The sequence below is a fragment of the Helicoverpa zea genome, chromosome 31 (assembly GCF_022581195.2).
Source record: "Helicoverpa zea isolate HzStark_Cry1AcR chromosome 31, ilHelZeax1.1, whole genome shotgun sequence".
Taxonomy (NCBI): Eukaryota; Metazoa; Arthropoda; class Insecta; order Lepidoptera; family Noctuidae; genus Helicoverpa; species Helicoverpa zea.
Window position 1 is genome coordinate 15,459,729 of NC_061482.1, and position 19,748 is coordinate 15,479,476.

At 36.3% G+C, this 19,748-nt stretch overlaps 1 protein-coding gene across 1 annotated transcript in view; it reads left to right on the forward strand.

The window, feature by feature from the left end:
* Nucleotides 1-17,657, forward strand: part of LOC124645347 (inhibitory POU protein) — a 55,589-nt gene extending 37,932 nt beyond the window's left edge. Inside the window, exons 3-4 of the mRNA XM_047185157.1 lie at nt 4,421-4,603; nt 14,874-17,657. Coding sequence (XP_047041113.1) covers nt 4,421-4,603; nt 14,874-15,581 — 891 coding nt within the window. The 3' untranslated portion in view covers nt 15,582-17,657. The remainder of the gene's footprint in view (nt 1-4,420; nt 4,604-14,873) is intronic.
* The last annotated feature ends 2,091 nt before the right edge of the window (nt 17,658-19,748 follow it).

The following is a 19,748-nucleotide window of genomic DNA, read 5'->3' on the forward strand; positions in this document are numbered from 1 at the left end:
GAGTTGGTGGAGATATTTGGAAACGTGGAAAAAAAGAATACTGACCATGACCTAGACTGAACTGAACTGACCATGTACTAGTCGGTCACGTAATATCGGATGCACCCAATACCGTCTTTTTTTTTTTTTTTAAAGGAGCAACCACAGTAAACACACTTCTTCGTCGACCTCCATTTTGAAACTGACGCTAACACGCACGAAATCGCATACTAACCGCGCGTGTCTGAACAGCATCACAATTTTGCGGTTTCAAACCGCGCGATTCGTAAACGCACGATTCCCGCATGTCTGAACGCAGCCTTATCCTTTCAGCCTAACATGAAATCGAAATAATTGTCAGTCTGTCAGAGATTTTTGTAGGTTTTGGCACTCTCAAATTCTGAAGTTCCTATATCAGAATTATAATTAGTAGAAGAGGTTTAAAAATAATGTATATCTAATGCCACAAACTACACGATATATCTGTGAAAATAACAGATCCGTGAGTCAGTGAATCATGACATACCTGCGTAGTATATCTTGAATGGCCTGATTAACTTGAAGTAAGCTTGAAGAAGTCAGATAGACAGTCGCTCTATATAAACCTCAACTCTATCCTGTAACACATTGTATAAATATTAATTGTTATTGTGTTGATAAACACGAGACCACATAACTTGGAGCGGACACAAATTACTCTTGTTGAACTAACAATTCATGAATCAGAAAGCTCTTCGACATGTTGGATAGTTACTTTTTTACAAAATGTAAAAAAAATATATGTTATTGTTTATTACTTCTACCAATATTTAAAATGTAGAATAGGTATAAAAAGTTCCCACTCATTCTTCTCTCAAATTACGCAAGGTCATATTGCCATTAAAAAAAAAACAAATTACAATTTATAATAAGTATTAGAGCGTCCCTCATTTTATTGCTACTATGACAATATTGCTGCTTCAAGAGTGACACCAATAATTGTTGCTTGACAAGGGGTCCAAATGCGCAATTGAATTAGGCTGGACCCCTGCTTACTCCCCTTTCAATGTAATATTTAATTGATTAACTGCTAGTTCATCGGTTTATTTTCTATTAAGAAATTAAGATTATTATTATTAAGAAGGTTAGTATTTAAAAGTTATTTAAAGTTACACTACATTGTCTGAACATACCGAGGTTTTGAGAAACAGTTACAAAAATTTTAGGTATTAAAAAAATCCACAACTTCAGCAATGATTGAACACTGCTAGAAACGTGAGCATATATAGTAAACAAACGTTAATCAAAACCATTGATATAGAATTCACCACTTAATTTAGTATGCGAATCTTTCGTTACATTCATAATGTTGGTCCGCTACCATCTATTAGCCCGTCAGTGCAGCGAAAGTGACACAAGCGTTCGCATAAATAACTAATTCAATATCAATGACTGCAAATTGAAAATACTCGTTCACACGTACTATTTATTTTAATTGAAAGCTTGATCGCTGTCCAGAATGACACAATGTACTTTTCGCATTAAACAACACTTTTGCTTCATTAAAATAACTTAAATTAATGTAATGTTCCAGTACGTTCGCTAAGCCTAGAATTTCCAATTTTAGCGAAACGGTGGACGAGTATTTTTAGCGAAAGTCGTGGATGCAAAATATTCTTGTTTTGCATCATCTGTTAGCGATACAACAGGGCTTTTAATAAACCTTTCTGTTTATTTAAACAGTTCAGTTTATTTGGTAACAATTGGGTCGAATTTGACGTAGCATCGTGTATTCGTTTCATTTGGCGACAACATTTTGCTATCTCGACGAATTATTTGCGGTTTGTTTTCGATTACTTGGTAATGTTCGAATTTTGAACACTTTGAAACATTTTGTTTTCTTAGATAGCATAGAGCTAGTTTGTAAGAAGAGGCCTGCCTCATTATAATTTGCATATCTGCAACAGATATGAAGTCAAATGAAGACCAAAGTGGGGTTATTTCAATAATGAATAATTATCAAACCGTAAACAGACGAGAGCATCAAAAGCCGTAGGTGCAATTCTGATAAATATAAAGCTTAATCCTGACACCTAACCCTTCCAGTCGGTGGCACCCGGCGACAAATTACTCGACGTTTCGTATATCAAATGGGCACTTGTTAGCAATTACAATGAGGGGTTATGCGAACTAATGGCTTCAGTGAGGGCATGCGAACAACCTTCTATTCCCACGCTCAATTGCTCCGGATTATATTTTCGATGTCGAATTTCGGACACTTCGCTTTTGAGGGTTAATACATTTTTTATGGAGTTTCATGGAAGCTAGAGTTGCGTATAACTTGTAGTAGTAGCTGCATCTGTTCTGATAAATTTACGAAAATCGTTTGTTTTATGCATGTCACTTTCTGAAAAAAGGGATTACAGACTTTTATTTCATTTCCGGCTAAAATATCAAAAGCTTCACAAAAAAAAGCAAAAACGCGACGCGTACTTTATGATTGAATATTTATATTACCTCCATTTAGGATAGGCTTTCCACACAAACTTACGCACAAAACAATTGATCAATCTCGTTTTATCTAACCCACCAACCCCTACAACTTCCATTATCGCATCAAAACACGACGTCCAGAAACCGAATCGATTTAAGCCCACAAAATTCCGATGCAAACAGAATCACCGGGGGCCTGCCAAATAAAACTAGCAAACGTGCTTGCCACTGGCAACAAACGTGCTGGCATTGCCAAACGGCATTGGCAAACCGGAGAACTAGCACTTTAAGAGGTCGGCCTCCATAAACCGGCCTGTTTGGAAGTCAGACCGCGGTTCAGGCATCTATCGGGACTCTAGACAAGACATTTGCACTTGACTTATGGTTTGGATTGCAGACTTTTTAATGTTAAATGTTTTTAAGGAAAATTGGCTGGAGTTCTAGAAGTTTGAATTTTTAGGAGGTTTAGGTTGCAACTTATTTTGTAAGTTTGTTTTTTATTGCTGTTTTAGGTAAACGTGAGGCAAAATGTGTCACTGGTTGTTTCATCTGCACCACACGGGAACTATTTCCCGCACTTGGATAAAAAGTGGTTTTTATCTTAACTCAGGCTTTAGACTATATGCGTACCATATTTTATTAAAATCTGTACCATAGTTTTGACGTGAAAGAACGAGACCGACCGTCAGAAAGAGAAAGAGAGTTACTTTGGCATTTATTTATTAATTTCTACTACCTTTACTTATAACACGTAATTCATTTCAAATTAAGTCCAACAAACACAAAAGCAAAATTAAACCCAAAACCTTTTTATTTAAACGCATAGGTACTTACATATTTGCAATCGGCAAACCATTTAATCCTGCAAAACAGCGTCTGAAACAAATATCAATTACGTTGACCAATTGAATTTCAAGTCGGGCTCGCGTCTACGTGCGAGCGCCAAGTAACAACCCGGAGTAAGTCATGGGTCCGAATTTCTCATAAATTATTTAAAATAATCCGGGAAAAACCCTGTCCGCGGCTGCCTTGGGTACTAGTATTTTATTTATTTATGTACGCCACATATTGCCTCACAAATTAGTGTAGGCGGCACTCGTCTCGTTTCGTGTGCTAATTTTTGTCGTCTCGTGAAGAAATTAATTTTATGAGTAATGTAATTATGAGGGTCTCATTTTTTTTTGACGTTCCAGAATTGTTGTAATTTGGTTTCAAAATTATTGTCGCTATGCATGAAATTAGTAGTGTCAGTATGAAAATTTTGTTGTTTTAAATAACAAAATATAGTTATTATATAACAATTGTTATTTATATGGAAAGGTGTAAAAATGTAGCTACATAAGCTAAAGTCAATTTAAAAGGTTATCAATTTAAATATTGCATATTTTATTACTTAGCTTGCGTAATTTATATAGGTAGTGTAGAGCAACTGAACGAATAGTACAGGTTCCTCCCAGACCAATCTCATATGGAAAATCACATACCCCCTTAAAATATGCCGTGTATGTATAGGCACTTTTATGTCTACAGAATTACCTTAGCTTTCCTCGGACTTTTAAGTAGTGTGCATGTCAGGAACTGAATGATTAGATTCGAAAAGTATTTCTTTGAATTATAAGTTTTATATGTAGTATTTTACTAGCATTTATTATAGTTATTTGAAAAATGCACCTGAATTTATTATTATTTTCCTATTTACTACAGCTTACATTCTTATTGTTCTTTCTTAACGACTTTTCTGCCTTGCGTCTGTCTCAAGTACATTAGTGTAGAAATACCTATACTTAGTCAATTTTAGGCATGAAAGTAGAACAAAAATACCAAGAAGTTCAAATTAAAAGACCATCGTTTAAGATTGGAATTTAAATCTGAGCATATTCCAGAACGCAAAATACGATTTAAAAATGTGTTCTAGAGCCAAATTCAAAATTATACCAGCCAGTCTCAATGTCCAACCTCCTTTGTCCAGGGCGATCTATTTGGGGGTCTGAACGATGGTCTACTGAGCAGAGCGGAGGCGCTTGCGGCCGTGGACATCAGCAAGCATCAAAGTGGGCCCCAGCCGGGCCCCCCACTACCGCAGCTCAAACACGACATGGTCTACCATCATGGAGTGGGGGGACCTTCACCACATAATGCTAGACCACATCAGGTAACATTTCTCCTAGACAATTCTTCAAATAACATCTCAACTTCTTCGTATCGTGTGAGCTGCAGTTTTATTCACTTCACAAGCCCAAGTATCAGAATCTTCTCAACTCCGCCTGTCGGCCCCTGACGTTGAATTTTTAACAACGGCTGTTACTGAGTACCTAGCAATTGTTTTTAAAAATTCCACTCTTACTTAACTAGGTAACTCATCCAGGTCATCATGTTGCCAGCTGGTAGGTACTCTAGAAGTACAGTCGTTTCCGCAGTAGAGTTGGGAGATCAGATCCTTCTTAGTGGCATTAGTGTTGTAGTTGTGGTGTAATGTAGGGGGAAACATGGACAATATAAGGACTCATATATCAGGATGGGTGCGAAAACCAATAATTTTGTAGTTGTTCCTTATCATACATACATATATACATCTATACATCTCTATATCATACCCAAGAAAAAGAGGGGTGATTAAAATAATGACATTTTATAAAAAGTTGTTCGAATATAATCGGAAAATAAAGTTTAGTACTTTTTTAAATCATAAAATCTGCTTCCTCCTCAAGTTTCGAATCAGGAATATCATTTCAGTCAGTCATTTGTGCAAAAATAAATAACTATGATGGTATAGCCAATGCTTACGATTTTATGATGACAATCAAATACAACATTTTAGACAACACTACACGAGTCCCAATAAAAGAAATACGAAACACATAAAACTTATATCTCCCGTACATTCACGCACCCCTCAGCATGGTAACTCCATAACCTTTACAAAAATCCATACATATCATACAAAATTGAGTTTAACATCAATAAAACTAAGGGATATCATAAAGTCCATAAAATTGTTGGCAAATTCAACCGCTCGGCGCCTGCCCGCCCTTCATAAAACACCCTTGCAACCTTCTTGATTTGCCAATATGCATCATATTTTAAGACCAGGGATCAATGGTAACATATTCTTTCTTTTTAATGTACCTACTTGAAGATCAGTTTAAAAAAGGCATTTTAGACTGTATATTTTGCCATAGTTATTTAGTTAGCTGATTAACTATATTCAGATGTGTTGGCCAGATGTAATTTATCTATTGGAAAGAGGTAAATTTTGAGATGAGGTCCGATTTAGACGTGTGATATTAATGTTTTAAATAAGCGAAGACGAATGATATTACAATGTAGGTTTTATCTTATCTTTACTTTTTTTAGGTACTCAGAACTTCACTAAGATTCATATGACAATCTAAAGATTCGAATTCGAAGCAACCGTTACCTCGAATAGACTATACCAAGACCCATTATCAAGAGAATTTTCCCAAAAACACAACAACATAAATAATAATAACAAATGCATTTCTGTATGCGTGTACCAAATCTTCGAACCTATGGGGTCTCGTTCCTTTGGGACCAAAAGGGGCTGGTAACGCAAGAGATATGTGCTTCCTACTATAAAAATGAACTAATATTATGCAGTATTTGCTGTAATGGCAAAGAAAATTGCTAGGGTGTAAATAATGTGGATAGTACTAGAATAATAGCACTTAATATGTCAATTTGCACTGATTTGCGGAAAGATAAAAGAGGTACAAGTGTAATTAGTATTGGAGTTTGATTGCCATAAAATACTTAACTTTTCTATAGTGACGCTCGATTATAATAGGAATAATGAATCGTTTGTTTTGAATCTTAAAATAGACTTTGATGTTCTGTTGTCTTGCTTTCTTCGTTCTTAAGAATGCCTTATAGGTCTCTGAATTTTCGATTATTTTGGTAGGACACGATTGAAACATTTTGGAGAATATTTATGATAATGAATTGCGCCATCGCCATCAATTAATTATTTTTATTCTGGCATAATCTGTGGGTCTAGAGATTTCTCGCGAATTTCCGAATACACGTGGATGAAGATAGCAGTAATTTTTTAAATGAATTATTGAAAAAGAAGTGAATTATTGAAGAAAAAGTAATAAGTTGACCTCATAAATTATTTAGTACTCTTTTCTGTTGAATAAAATAAGCTTTTTAAAGTGGGCGGACTATTTATTTGACAGTACGTTGTGCCACCATACCGTATCATACCGTTTAATATTACTTGACAATTATTTTGAGAATACTTCCAGTATTGAAATCTATTCTATTTGGATACATTTTTAATTTGTTTTCCACCGAAAACGAACCCAATAAAACTACGTTTAGTAGCTATTTGAATGGACAGTTAGGTGACAAACCTAACATTACATTAATATCACCACCAATTACCGAAAATATTGCAAAATAAATAATTTGCGCTTCGTCCAACACCTTCCACTCATTTATCATTCAATTGCCCACCGCAATTAGTAATTTAATTGAAACATTGACACTCTAAATACAATGTAACAAGTAATATTTATAAATTATTTAGCCTACGCGCACACTAAAGATTAAATAGTTGGCCGGCTGTTGTCCCGGAGGTTGGAAAAAAACTTTTTTTTGGAATACCGTGTGTTTTTAGTCTGTCTGATACCAAGCAAACACCTGATCGTTGTTACTTGTATACTTACATTCATCTACATACTGATTGATAAGCTCAAACCAACTATCGGCCGACTAAAAGTTTGCAGTGTGTACGCTTAGAGTTCACATGATAAAGCTTCGGGTCCGAATGTATTTGCAATTTTTCTTGGGCCCTCCAGCCCTCTTGGAGGGTTGTAACCCACGTAATGCCTTCTTTATTGCCCACGGAACCCAAACGCAAGCAGTTTGGGGTTCCTTACATGTCTCTAATCTGTAAATGTAGTTGTTTGGGGTAGTTGGGAGCTTGTAAAGTGGTGGCAACTAGTCCGCTTCGAGTTATGGGCGTTTGTTTTAAAATTGGGTTTGGTATGCCTGTTGTAAATGATTTATAATGTTCTTTTAGTCGGTTTCATTATTCATTTTTAGTCGGAAGTATTTGTAATACTTCAATAATTAATTAAAATAGTTGCGTCGATATTTGTGATTGACATTTTGACTTTTTGGAAACAATGACTTCAGAGTCATGCACAAAAGTGTAGTTTGTTTTTCGTTTGCAAGATTGATTGACCACCTAATTCAGGTTACGTAAAATTTTTGGGAATGATAGAGTTATGGATACATTTGGTAAAGGTCCACCATCAGCTGTGGGTCCGCTACTCCAATAGGACCTGAACATCAATTTTAAATCCAGTTTAACAAACTGACGAGGAAGTTAAAAGATAGTCGTTAGAACTTTAACTTTATCGAAACTTTAGTGGTCGCTAATTGTGGCTTCAGAAGTTCTCGTAGCATACGATGTGTAATTTTCGCATAAATATTCTTTGGAAAATGACATATGTCGAGGTGTCACATTCAGTAAATACCTATTTGTGTCAATCGCAAGCTATTTTAGCTTCTTCGATTTGTTCAAAATGACACGACAAAAAATTCACAAGAAGAATTTTATTTCCTTATAGTTGGAGTGCGAAATTAAACCTAATGGGTGTTGCATTTAGGTGTGTTTTATGATGAAGTGGTGTGTATTGTGTATATAGTTAGGTGTGCAGTTGTAATGACTGTGGCGGCTAGTTTCTTTCAGTTAGTCTTTAGACGATGGCTTGGTTACTGCTGCCGCCTCTTTGCTGTTGGATCGATTGGTGCGACCTGCTATTTTACATGCATATGAATCATGTAAGTTGCTTCTTTGTTGTTGGCTTTGTTGTTAGCATTTGACAGGTTAAGTTGTTACGTGGGGTAATTTTGTAGTTGTTGCATTGTAATCAAGATGTGGAAGACAAGAGAATTTTAAATGTATTGATTTCTAAGCCACTTGACCGAGTTGCTTTTGTAAAATGTTCTTGTCTATCACAAAACCCAATTCTTTTGTTAATTTTCCCCAATTTTTCAACTGAAACTATGTACAACTTTTTTCGTTCTATACAAAAACATGTTTACAAAGAAAGGGCTTTTCACTCAGCTTACCCTCTAAGGCACGAGCGTGAAGATAACCCTATTCGTGCAACAAACGTTGGAACTTAAACAACTTGTATAAAGGGTAAACAATACGGGGGTAACTCCAGCATTTTAGTGCGCAATTGTCGCTGCGGTCACAAGGGACTCACATGACAGTTTTTTTCTACTTTTGTTTAAAAATCGACCGTGTAATGTGAAGGGTTTATTGCTTAGGGTAAACCGGGTACGTACGCCGTACCTACTGGCTGTTATTGTTTTTTTTCACGTTAAATTACAAAGAGTTTTACGAAAATGTTCGTTCTTTTTCAACCTCTTTGGTATATGTTTTTTATATTATTATTTCATGAGCTTTATGCAGTCGAGGCAGTGCGTCCGTCATTTCAATTATGAAACGTAAATCTTCAGTATTTACGAATTTTGGTCCGCCATAAAGGTGAAGATTAAAGGCTCAAGGAATTAAATTCGTGATGATTTATAAGTTTCAGCACGGAAATAAAATACAAACAAAATATTAAGCGTGTTTTTGTAACGAAATTGACTGGTTGGTGTTCATGAACAAAAAATATTGTGATGAATAAAAATTGTACGCGTTTTTGAATTGTTGACACAAAAATAAACTATAATACATCAAATTGATATTATTTTGATCCTTTGAATTATTTGGAGTGCGTCAAATTGCCTTATAAAATTATGTCTTTATGTGTTTACATTTACCTACTTACTAGTTTTATCTTGGTTTACTTTTACTATCCGGCTCTATAAACACATCATCTGCCCAGCCTTTCCCCTACTGTGCTGGGGTCGGCTTTCAGTCTAACTAGGCGCAACTGAGTACCAGTTTTTTACATGGAGCTACTGCCTACTGCCTATCTAAACCCCTTAACCCAGCTGAAGAACGGTTGTCAGACTTTCTGAAGTCTAGTAATTTAATTAAACACCTCGGAACATGGAATGACTTTGATGATCACCCATCCACGGACCGACAGCGCCTAGCGCTTAACCTCATGCCTAGGGTAGCCACCTCTTTTTTTGGCAGATAAAGTGCATTGGTAATAATAGGTAAGAAAAAAAAAGTACACAGTATAAAAATAAAGTACAATTTATTTTTATTTGTTATTTTGTTTAAAAACATTATTTTTTATTGTTTTTTGCGGTTTTTATCAAATTCTACTGAACAATTGTGACAATGACAATAACATTGACATTGTAGACATTATGACATTTGAGGTTAGGTTGCGTTCAGAAATTATTTAAAAAGAGTATTTTCGTGTACTTTATTGTTTTCATAAAGTATAAAGTACAATTACTTGAAATAAAGTACAATACTTTATAATAAAGTACGGGTGGCAACCCTACTCATGCCCCGTATGGTTGTTAGCCACAAGCTCTATAAAGGTACGTTTTGAATGCCTGGTGCCAACTGCTACTGCCGACTGCACACACTGCGACTGCTTGAAAACAATTGATATCCAAGGGCGACTGCACGTGCCGCTTCGATCCGAAACGGTTTCATGTAAATACATATAAATCAGTAGTGCCGCTGCGGCCGATATCATGCAGTCGTGACATGTGCAGTTGCAGTCGGCAGTGAGCATTCAAAACGTAACTTTAGAAAACAAACTCATAACATATACTTATCATCCTTCATATTGAACTTGCACTCACTCAAAAACAAATGCCAACACCATTATTGATGACGTTTAATAGTTCGGTACACATTACCTTGTGAAGGGCAACACTTATAAAACGGTTAGCACAAGGCCAAGCAACGTAATAAATGCTAGATATTAGACTCCATTCGATGACGTAGTTTACTTGAGTCTGTTTACAATAGTGTAGAGGAAAACTTAAGGTTAGTTGGTGTTTTCAAAAATATTGACGGATTGCAGTGTGTTAACGGTGCGCGTGTGTGTTGATCTATGTATATGTACAGTAAGCTTCAAAAGCAGCTGAAGAATCTAAATATAATAAGCCTATCTACCGCATTACTACTAAGCACGTCCTGAAATGGTAAATTTAGGGTTGTGTGTGTGTAAATTTTCAAAACTGACAAACACAGTGTCGTCGATAACTTACCAGAGTATTCATCTACATTTTTAAGGTTTAAATAATAAAATAAATTGAGACTGTGCGTTGCAAAACATTTTTGGAAATTATGATTGGTCAGCTACGTTCAATGCTGACTGTATCGATCTGCGAATTCTCCACTAATGCAATACAAGCTTCTTTGGATTAGTATATCGTGGTTGTTCCAAGGATCTGAAATATTATTGCTCGTTTAGGGCTCGATAGTGTTTTTGTTTACTCACGTAAATGGTCAGGATGTGATTTGTTAAATCACCAACTACTCAAATTGATAACAACATAATTATCATTAGAACCATCAATTTGAAACAGTATTTGCTTACAGAAATAAAATCAAAACAGAAGATGCATCCGAAGCATCATAAAACTTCAAAATACACCATAACCTACATGAAACCAACACCGTTCTACGCCTGTATATATCGAAGTTCCGCTTATCTATCCACCCATTTCCGGGGTCTATGCCCAAATATATGCCATAACAACACAAGGATCCAACCACGGGGTAACAGTCAAAACACAATTCAATTGTAATCGTACCACTCTTGTAAAATTTTGCCTCGCAAAAATCAACCTTACGGCTACAACAATAAGGGTTGCTGATTGATCTCTGATGGTGTCAAAGGATTTTCGACTTTATTTCTTGAAGCATAGAGGTGATAGATATAGAGTTTTATGAGTGTGTACCATCTGATGGGGTGGGAAATGGTCACGGTGTGGCCATGAAGTTTTTTTTCGATTCGATTTAGATGTTACTGGAATGCAATAAACTGTACAAACGATTGTTATAGTGGTAGAATAGAAACTATGTATTAATAATATTTAATTTATCAACAGTGTATGTAAAACTTTAAACATACTATTTCGGAAACTCACCAATTCTAAAATAACGCCGTAACAAGTAGATATTATCGTATCTATCCCTTAAAGAAAACTAATCAAATCTAATCAAAGCGATTACTTTTTTATTGAACCACAATATACATTATATCGCACTTGAAAAGAAATTCATCAACTGGAATCCAACTTATACTATAATGTAGGTACATTAGAGTACTATTTTTGAAATTATCATTTTCCACTTTATAAATTAAGTTGGAATTCTCAAATTTTTGATTAAAAATATATAAAAAAACAACTACATCTTAACTTATGGAAAATTCATCCAGGAATCTTCATACCTTGATACTATGATACTTAAATCGACATCGCTGATGCATTCGCTGCACTTATAGCCACCCCTTAGAACAAATTTGGCCACTTGTCCCAATCATAATGTAGCGACACAAATCACTATTAAAGGAATATAATTTATTTAATATCCACTTGCAATCCGATTGCCTAGAGAGGGGGAAATAGTCGATAAATAAAAATAATTTAATTACAATTTGTCGATAAAAATAATTATACTTGTATTTGTCGCATAATTTGCATGGTGCTTGAAAGTAGCAAAACCACTTCTTCAAATTAGTTGTTTTTATGTAGAAGAAAAAGTTCTTAAATGATTAACTAAAACAAAATCAAGGAACTGATTCGTCATGAACCAAACTTTTGCGTTCATTTTAGTGCTATATTATCATTTGAGGAAATAAAGATACCCTTGAGGTAATTGGCGTACCTCGAAGGTCGTTATGTAATGTGGTATTTATGTTTTATTAGAAAACAATTTTGAAAGTTATTGATTGTTGGTCTGTCATCTAAGAATAGTTATAAAACCCAGATCTCTTGATTTTTGCTATTATTTGTTAGCTGAAGCAGTTTAGAGCAAAGGTTTAAGTGATTTTTTTTTAATGAAAATCTCTAGTCGTATAATTAATTATCTATTACTTAAGAATTTAATGAACCATTTATATAATAAAAAGAATATCAAAAGCGACCGACTTACCTACATAAATGTAGATATATTTTTTTACACTCTCACAGTTCCTTCCACATTCATGGATTTTTTGATACATTGCTCGGCCGGTCACGAATATTGCGCTGACCTTTTGTGGTTATCATAACCTGACCTACTTGAAAAACAATAAGTTTTTGATGGCATTCGTTCAAATACAACCAGCCGTTACGTGTATAGGTCAGAAGAAACGTGGTGTCTGAAATAAGTGTAGTTCTGACACGAGTTGTCGTAGAAAGTGGAAGTTTCTGTTTTTTTTTTTACGAAATGAACCCTGTTTTTAGTGACATCCGCAAGTGTTATACAAAAAAAGTGTAAAAGTTTAAAAATATGAAGATGCAACGGTTAAATGTCAGACGTTTTCTCAAACAGGTACCTATACAAAAACTTTTAAAACACATACCCAAAAAAAACTACAGAATACAATTTCGCAGCCACTGAGACAAATTATTTATTTCATAACTTTTTTTAAAATACAATAAAATACTTATCGACTACCACCAAAAAATTCTATCGATAGTTCCCAAAAAACGTGCGTGTCCCACCACTACGCAATGACATACGTGTCCCCTACGCGTGTATCGAACACAAGGGGAGCCAGAATTATAGCCTTACGGTGCACCTGTGAATCTAATGTGGTTAGATTTTAATTAACATCCTCCAAATACGAATTTTAATAACCCCTAGTTAACAATTAATAAAGGGTTACGAAGAAATTCGATAATATTTTTGGTGATGGTAATACAAAAATAGGTACTTTATTCTAAGATATTCTAACTTGCTTTACTGTTCTCCAGATACTAACTAAAAAAAATGTATATTTTTATACTTGATTTTCTTAAGTGATTTTTCTAGAAACTGTCTCCGAGGGATGTGGTCGTTCGGTCGAAATCGTACCGTTTTAAGAAATCTAACTATAACTCACTTTTATTTAACCACTTTTCAAGTATGGTGTACTAATGATTACCTTAATAGAAACAAATGATTTACTGTTTAGTTAGAACATAGTTTCAGGTTTAGGTGATTGATATTCCACTTTTTATGAAAATCAATAGCTCACCTAATTCAATTCGCTGACCCACGCATCCAAACACAACGCGACATAATTTACAGCGCACCTGAAAACCCGACAAACTATACCTTTCCATAGCCAGTAAGAAAATGCCGTAAAAAATATATGTAACGTGCAGCTAGCTTGCAATATCGTGAGGCTTCTTAATAGAGAGTTAGTGCGCCCCTGGGAGTCGGCAGACATGCCAGACTTTGTAATGGATAGTGCACTTTTTATTTTTTTCCTACAGTTCGATTGTGAGTTGGAACAGTGTTATGAATTGGGAACGTTGAGAAAGTTGGTGGTCGGTTTTGATGCACGTGAGTGTAATTGGTGGTTTTGGGTATTTGGAAAGGGTTTGGTTAGAATAATCGTTTGTAAGGTAGTCCTCGTTAAAAGTAGGTCCTATAGCTTGGCTAAATGCGTTTTTCAGACTGTCTTTTGAGTAGACCATTGATCAATTCTAATTGGACGTAGTTATGCAGAAACGTTCCAACCCACTGTACGCGTAAATGCTTATATCTCAAATTAAACTTGAATTTGAGATATAAGCATTTACGCGTTTCAGTTGTATTCTTTTTTATTCTAACTAGTAAAGGTACTAGAGGTTTTATTGTTGAATTATATTGAGTTTAGATAACCATATGCTAAATTTTAGGCTGTTCAATCACAATAACTCGATTTCGGGTGACTTGTGGGTTGGAACGTTTCTGTTTTCTTGTAATTTTAACTGGTACCGATAATTCACTTATACACGTAGACCGTGGCTAAGATATAAAACTGAATAAAATCTGATAAATATTCCAGTTACTCGCCTATTTCGTCTAGTGGGATACCAAACAATAACATTTGATTAGGTGCCGAACAAAAGAAGTTTCATCATAAAAAATCAAAGCGCTTGTCCCAACAGGGGATGCAGCAAAATATTTATAGCGCGCGCATATGCGACGGCTACACGACAAACATTCATTTCGGCTACAATGCCGGCCAACAACTTAAGCATATTGGCTGAACACTCACTCCCAATCAACGTCACAACACTCGCCCCCATCTACAAAAAAACAAGTGTTTACTCTCATAAAGAATGAGTGCAAATCTGCACAATGATTGTTTATGTTTCCATATCGTCCCGAGCACCATTGTTGCGCCGAGCACCCTCCTTTATTTACAATAAAACGTACGATTTAACATGAATGCAGAAGTTAATACGGCGGACAAGTATAATGGCGACGACGCCCCTCATAATCCTCTTAATGATTAAAATATTGACAGGGAACTGACGAGTGCTTCTGTCCGCAGATGGGGCACCACGGCATGGAGGGACTGGACATGCTCGACCCGCTAACCTCGTCCTCCATGACGACCCTGGCGCCCATGGGCGAGGCGGCGCCTCCGCACCACCAGCTGCACGGCTACGGAGCCATGAACCACGTCATGAACCACCACCACCACGCCGGCGGGCTCGCGCACGCACCCCCCGCGCACCTCGGCCATCCCTCCGCAGCGCTCCACCCCGACACCGACACAGACCCTCGCGAGCTGGAGGCCTTCGCTGAAAGATTCAAACAACGAAGAATTAAACTAGGCGTCACGCAAGCTGATGTCGGCAAAGCGCTTGCAAACCTCAAACTTCCTGGCGTGGGCGCCCTCTCACAGAGCACCATCTGCCGCTTCGAAAGCCTAACATTAAGTCACAACAATATGATAGCGCTCAAGCCAATCCTGCAGGCGTGGCTTGAAGAGGCGGAGGCGCAGGCTAAGAACAAAAGACGGGACCCCGACGCGCCGAGCGTTCTTCCAGCTGGTGAAAAGAAACGCAAGAGAACTTCCATCGCGGCACCGGAGAAGAGAAGCCTGGAGGCGTACTTCGCGGTGCAGCCGCGGCCCTCCGGGGAGAAGATCACGGCGATCGCCGAGAAGCTAGACCTGAAGAAGAACGTGGTGAGAGTGTGGTTCTGCAACCAGCGGCAGAAACAGAAGCGGATGAAGTTCGCGGCGCAGCACTGACCGGCGGGCGGCGGCGCGGCTCTCCTGTACCCCGGCCCCGGGTACGGCTACTGAGCACGCCGCTCCGGCACGCCACTCCCTACACAGCAATAAGGATCTCATTCCGATCTCATTCTTATACTCCCTTCGAGTCGAGCAACTTAGTACTTAGTGTAGATATTATACCTTTCTTGAGTTTGTCTATACACTTTCCACGGATTCTGATATATTTTTCGAGACACAGGGTATATAATAATCGATTATATACATATCATTACACTGAGTAGATGTCGCTTCAATCGTTCAGTTCGTGCGCGCCGTCTTAACAAATGTTTTCGGAGCATCGAAAATGTACATGAATAAAAATTGAAATTCAGGATTTTTAAGAGAATGTGCCTTGCAAATAATCAATATTCTGTGTTTTAATGTTAGTAACTTCATTGCTGCGAGTCGCAGGAGTCGCACCAGACAGCCGGACGTCCGGTGTCCGGCGCAACACGGCACGGCCCGGACGGGCAGCGAGCGAGAGACACAAGTTCTCTTTAAATGTAGTTGAAGGTATTATTTTGATGAGTAAGCTCATTGTTTAGAAGTGGATGTCTCGCGCTGTTGCCGCCCGGTGTCTGTGCGCGGTCTAATGTTTAAATATTAAAAGATAAATTTGTTAGGCCTTTTGTTCTCATTATATTGATACTGTACAAAATAATTGTAAGAAAATTATAGTTTCAAGCCTAAGTTGTAGATAATATTCGGTAGAATTTTGTACTATAATGAAATTATTTGGTTTCTGTTCGTTCGTTCGTTTTGTATGATTATAAACATTTTCACGAAATGGCACAATTTCTAGTTTAAGAGGTTATTAGTGACATTTAGCCAAAATAGTATTAACAATTCATTTGTAAATAGATCACCTTTCAATTAACAAGTAGGCGTTAGTTTAAATACACATAGTTACTAAACGGAAGGAATTAGTACAACGCGCTTGGATTCATGCACCTCATGTCATACTGTGTTCTGTTTGTCTGTCACCCTTGTAATGTTCGGAGAGAAACACTCGATGCCAAAATCTTACCTTGAAACGTCAATAAATTATAAAATTAAATGCGGCCAAAGTATTGACGATAATATGAAATTGTTTTAAAACTTTCATCGTTCCTTTATTTCTTCAATGCATGAATCCAATATGGTGTAACGCACCACGGCTTACGTAATAGAAAACCCGAAAAAAAAATACTCATAAAATTTTTGCGAATTATAAATAATATTTTTAAAAGATATTTTGTAAATATAGATTTAATAAAAAGACTTAAGTAATGAAACGTGCAATTTAGACCTCGGTAAAATAACTGCTAGGAATTTATGGGATCTAGGTACCACAGACAAGTATAACGTTATTCTTTATAAACGGACTAGTCATAGATTAATTTGTATTCAAATATTTATTGTATTGTTTTTTTATTAATTAATTTTTATAATTTATAAATGTTAAATATTGTTTTACTCCGATGTACAATTTTACCAAATTCTTTAGTGTAATTATTAAGAGATTTCTGATCCAAGATGTACCTACTTTTTTGTTAACATTTTGTACTTATTGGTATTCTGAAAGAATGTACGATATCTTACGTCACCACTCAACATATTGTAAAATAAGATTCGTGATATTACAGCGTTAAAATTAGAAATAATTACACGAATTTTACTTTGAATATTTTTTACTAATTAGCTTAGGAAATATTCGGGAACTCTGAAATTGTTATGTAAAGGAAACTCGCTCCTATCTCTTGTAAATATATAAATGAATGAAAACCTGTTTAAAAAGACAAACCTAAATTGTGACGTAAGCTATGTACAAAAATAATTAATGTATTATTTTAATTTGTATATAAAAATGAGGATATTACATAATAGACCGAACGTAACTATTATTACTATTAGTTCTTGTAACTAAGTCAGTAATAATTTTAAGTAGACATTAGAAAAAAGTTTCTCTTGCAATTATTAATTCTTAATTAATTATTATTATTAATAATAAAAAGAAGACAATCTTATTTCGAAAACCAATAAACAATAAATTGAAAATAGAAATATTAGTAATACCTGTTGTTTTATTGCACTACCCTTATATAAAATGTAAGACTCGCAAAGCCGATGGGTTCGATTCCCATTCGTCGAATTATCTCTACCGTTGTGTCTCACATAAGTCATGACTGAATAACTAGGTGTCAATAGATTGTTTCTTGAAAAAGTAATTAACGACGACCAAACCTAGTGTAGAGCTGGATGCGAGAAGCCGAAAATCGATCTCAGTGGCGTGCACTTGGAGAGGCCTATGTCCAGCAGTGGACTGCGATAGGCTGATGATGAAACCTAGTGTGTCATGCAGGGCACAAGACTTTCCATACAGAGAATGATTCAGTAATCACTTAAACTCCAGGTTCCATCAAGTTTTCCTTCACGTTTACTGAGTAATAGTGTCTAAACTACAATTAATAAATTCATATATATAAATTAGTAGTTGCTGACCTAAAATCGAAGCAATAACGAGAGGCAGTTGATTTTTATATGCCACCACGCTAAAGGTCTAGGCAGATGTGGAAACAGTACAGATTGAACTTCAATAACATTGGAGTTACCAACGAATCTACTGCATAACCTAGAACAAAATAGAGCCCTTATAAAACTCGATGAAAAATCATTGACTTTGAGGTATACCTTGTAAAGGAATGCAGGTTCAATAACATGTTCAATAGGCGCGTCAGCTGCCTAAGACCCTGAACATGTAAGAATCTATCTACTTTTAAGGCGAGCACGCACTACAAACATTTTAGTCGTCCGACTGGTAGGGTTTTTTTTTAAATCGTGAATTCAATCAAAGTTTTTAGTCGGTCTGATACCTAACAAATACCTAATAGTTGTTACGTGTGTACTTCCATTCATCTTGATACTAGTTTATGAGCCCAATTCAACTATTGGCCGACTAAATCTTTCTAGTGTGCGCGCTAGACATATATAACAGCCAGGGTATGACCGCTATAGTTGGCTGCTTCACTGCCATACCCCGGCCGATCATGACAGAGTAAGTTCATGCCTATTTTAGACGGCGCTGAGAAAGTTACGATAACTAAATACGTATCTAAATATAGGAATTGCAGATGTCAGATTTAATTTACTACACTAATATAGTAAAGAGGAAGCTTTGTTTGTTTGTATGTACCATAAAGGCTCCGAAATTACTGAACTGATTTGAAAATTTCTCTCACTTTTGGGACGATAGACTATCATCATCCTCCGAGCCTTTTCCCAATCATGTTGGGGTCGGCTTCCAGTCTAACCGGATTCAGCTGAGTACCAGTGCTTTACAAGAAGCGACTGCCTATCTGACCTCCTCAACCCAGTATCCCGGGCAACCCGATACCCCTTGGTTAGACTGGTGTCAGACTTACTGGCTTCTGACTACCCGTAACGACTGCCAAGGATGTTCAATGACAGCCGGGACCTACAGTTTAACGTGCCATCCGAAACACAGCCAATGGTGTCTAAGATATACTTAGAAAGTACATACAAACTTAGAAAAGTTGCATTGGTACTTGCCTGACCTGGGATCGATAGACTATATCCGATTAATATAGTCTATATTTTTTCTATGTACCGGCAGTACTTACCACGGGACGTTGGTGAAACCGCGGGAAAACGACTAGTGTTTGATAAAGCTTATCTAACTTTCGATTAGGTGTCACTCACTTAATACTGTTCAAAGGCCAATTCTTTAAAAACCAGGGTTATAAATTCTATTAACTTCTTTAAAACATTTTCTGACGAAACATTATTCTTTTTTCAAAAATAATCAAATGTACATTTATATACAATATAAAAGTTCTTTATATACTTAGATATATTATAAAAAATAATTAGAGTCAGCTTATACGAACAAAGGAGATATTGCGTTGTAATGTAAAACATTTTAACTTCACTGAGCTACGAAGCTGCGCTTGCTACGCCGTAGTCAGCTACGGAAAATGTTTTTAAAATTAATGATAGGTTTTACTTACTTTCGCGTGTGCTCGGTGGGAGGTGGACTGTAAATTGTGTTCAATGGTTGCGGTAAGAGCACCGAGAAAGAGAATGAATTAAATGAAATAATAATTTGTAAAAGATAGCTTGAAAACGGTGCGATGACAACTACTA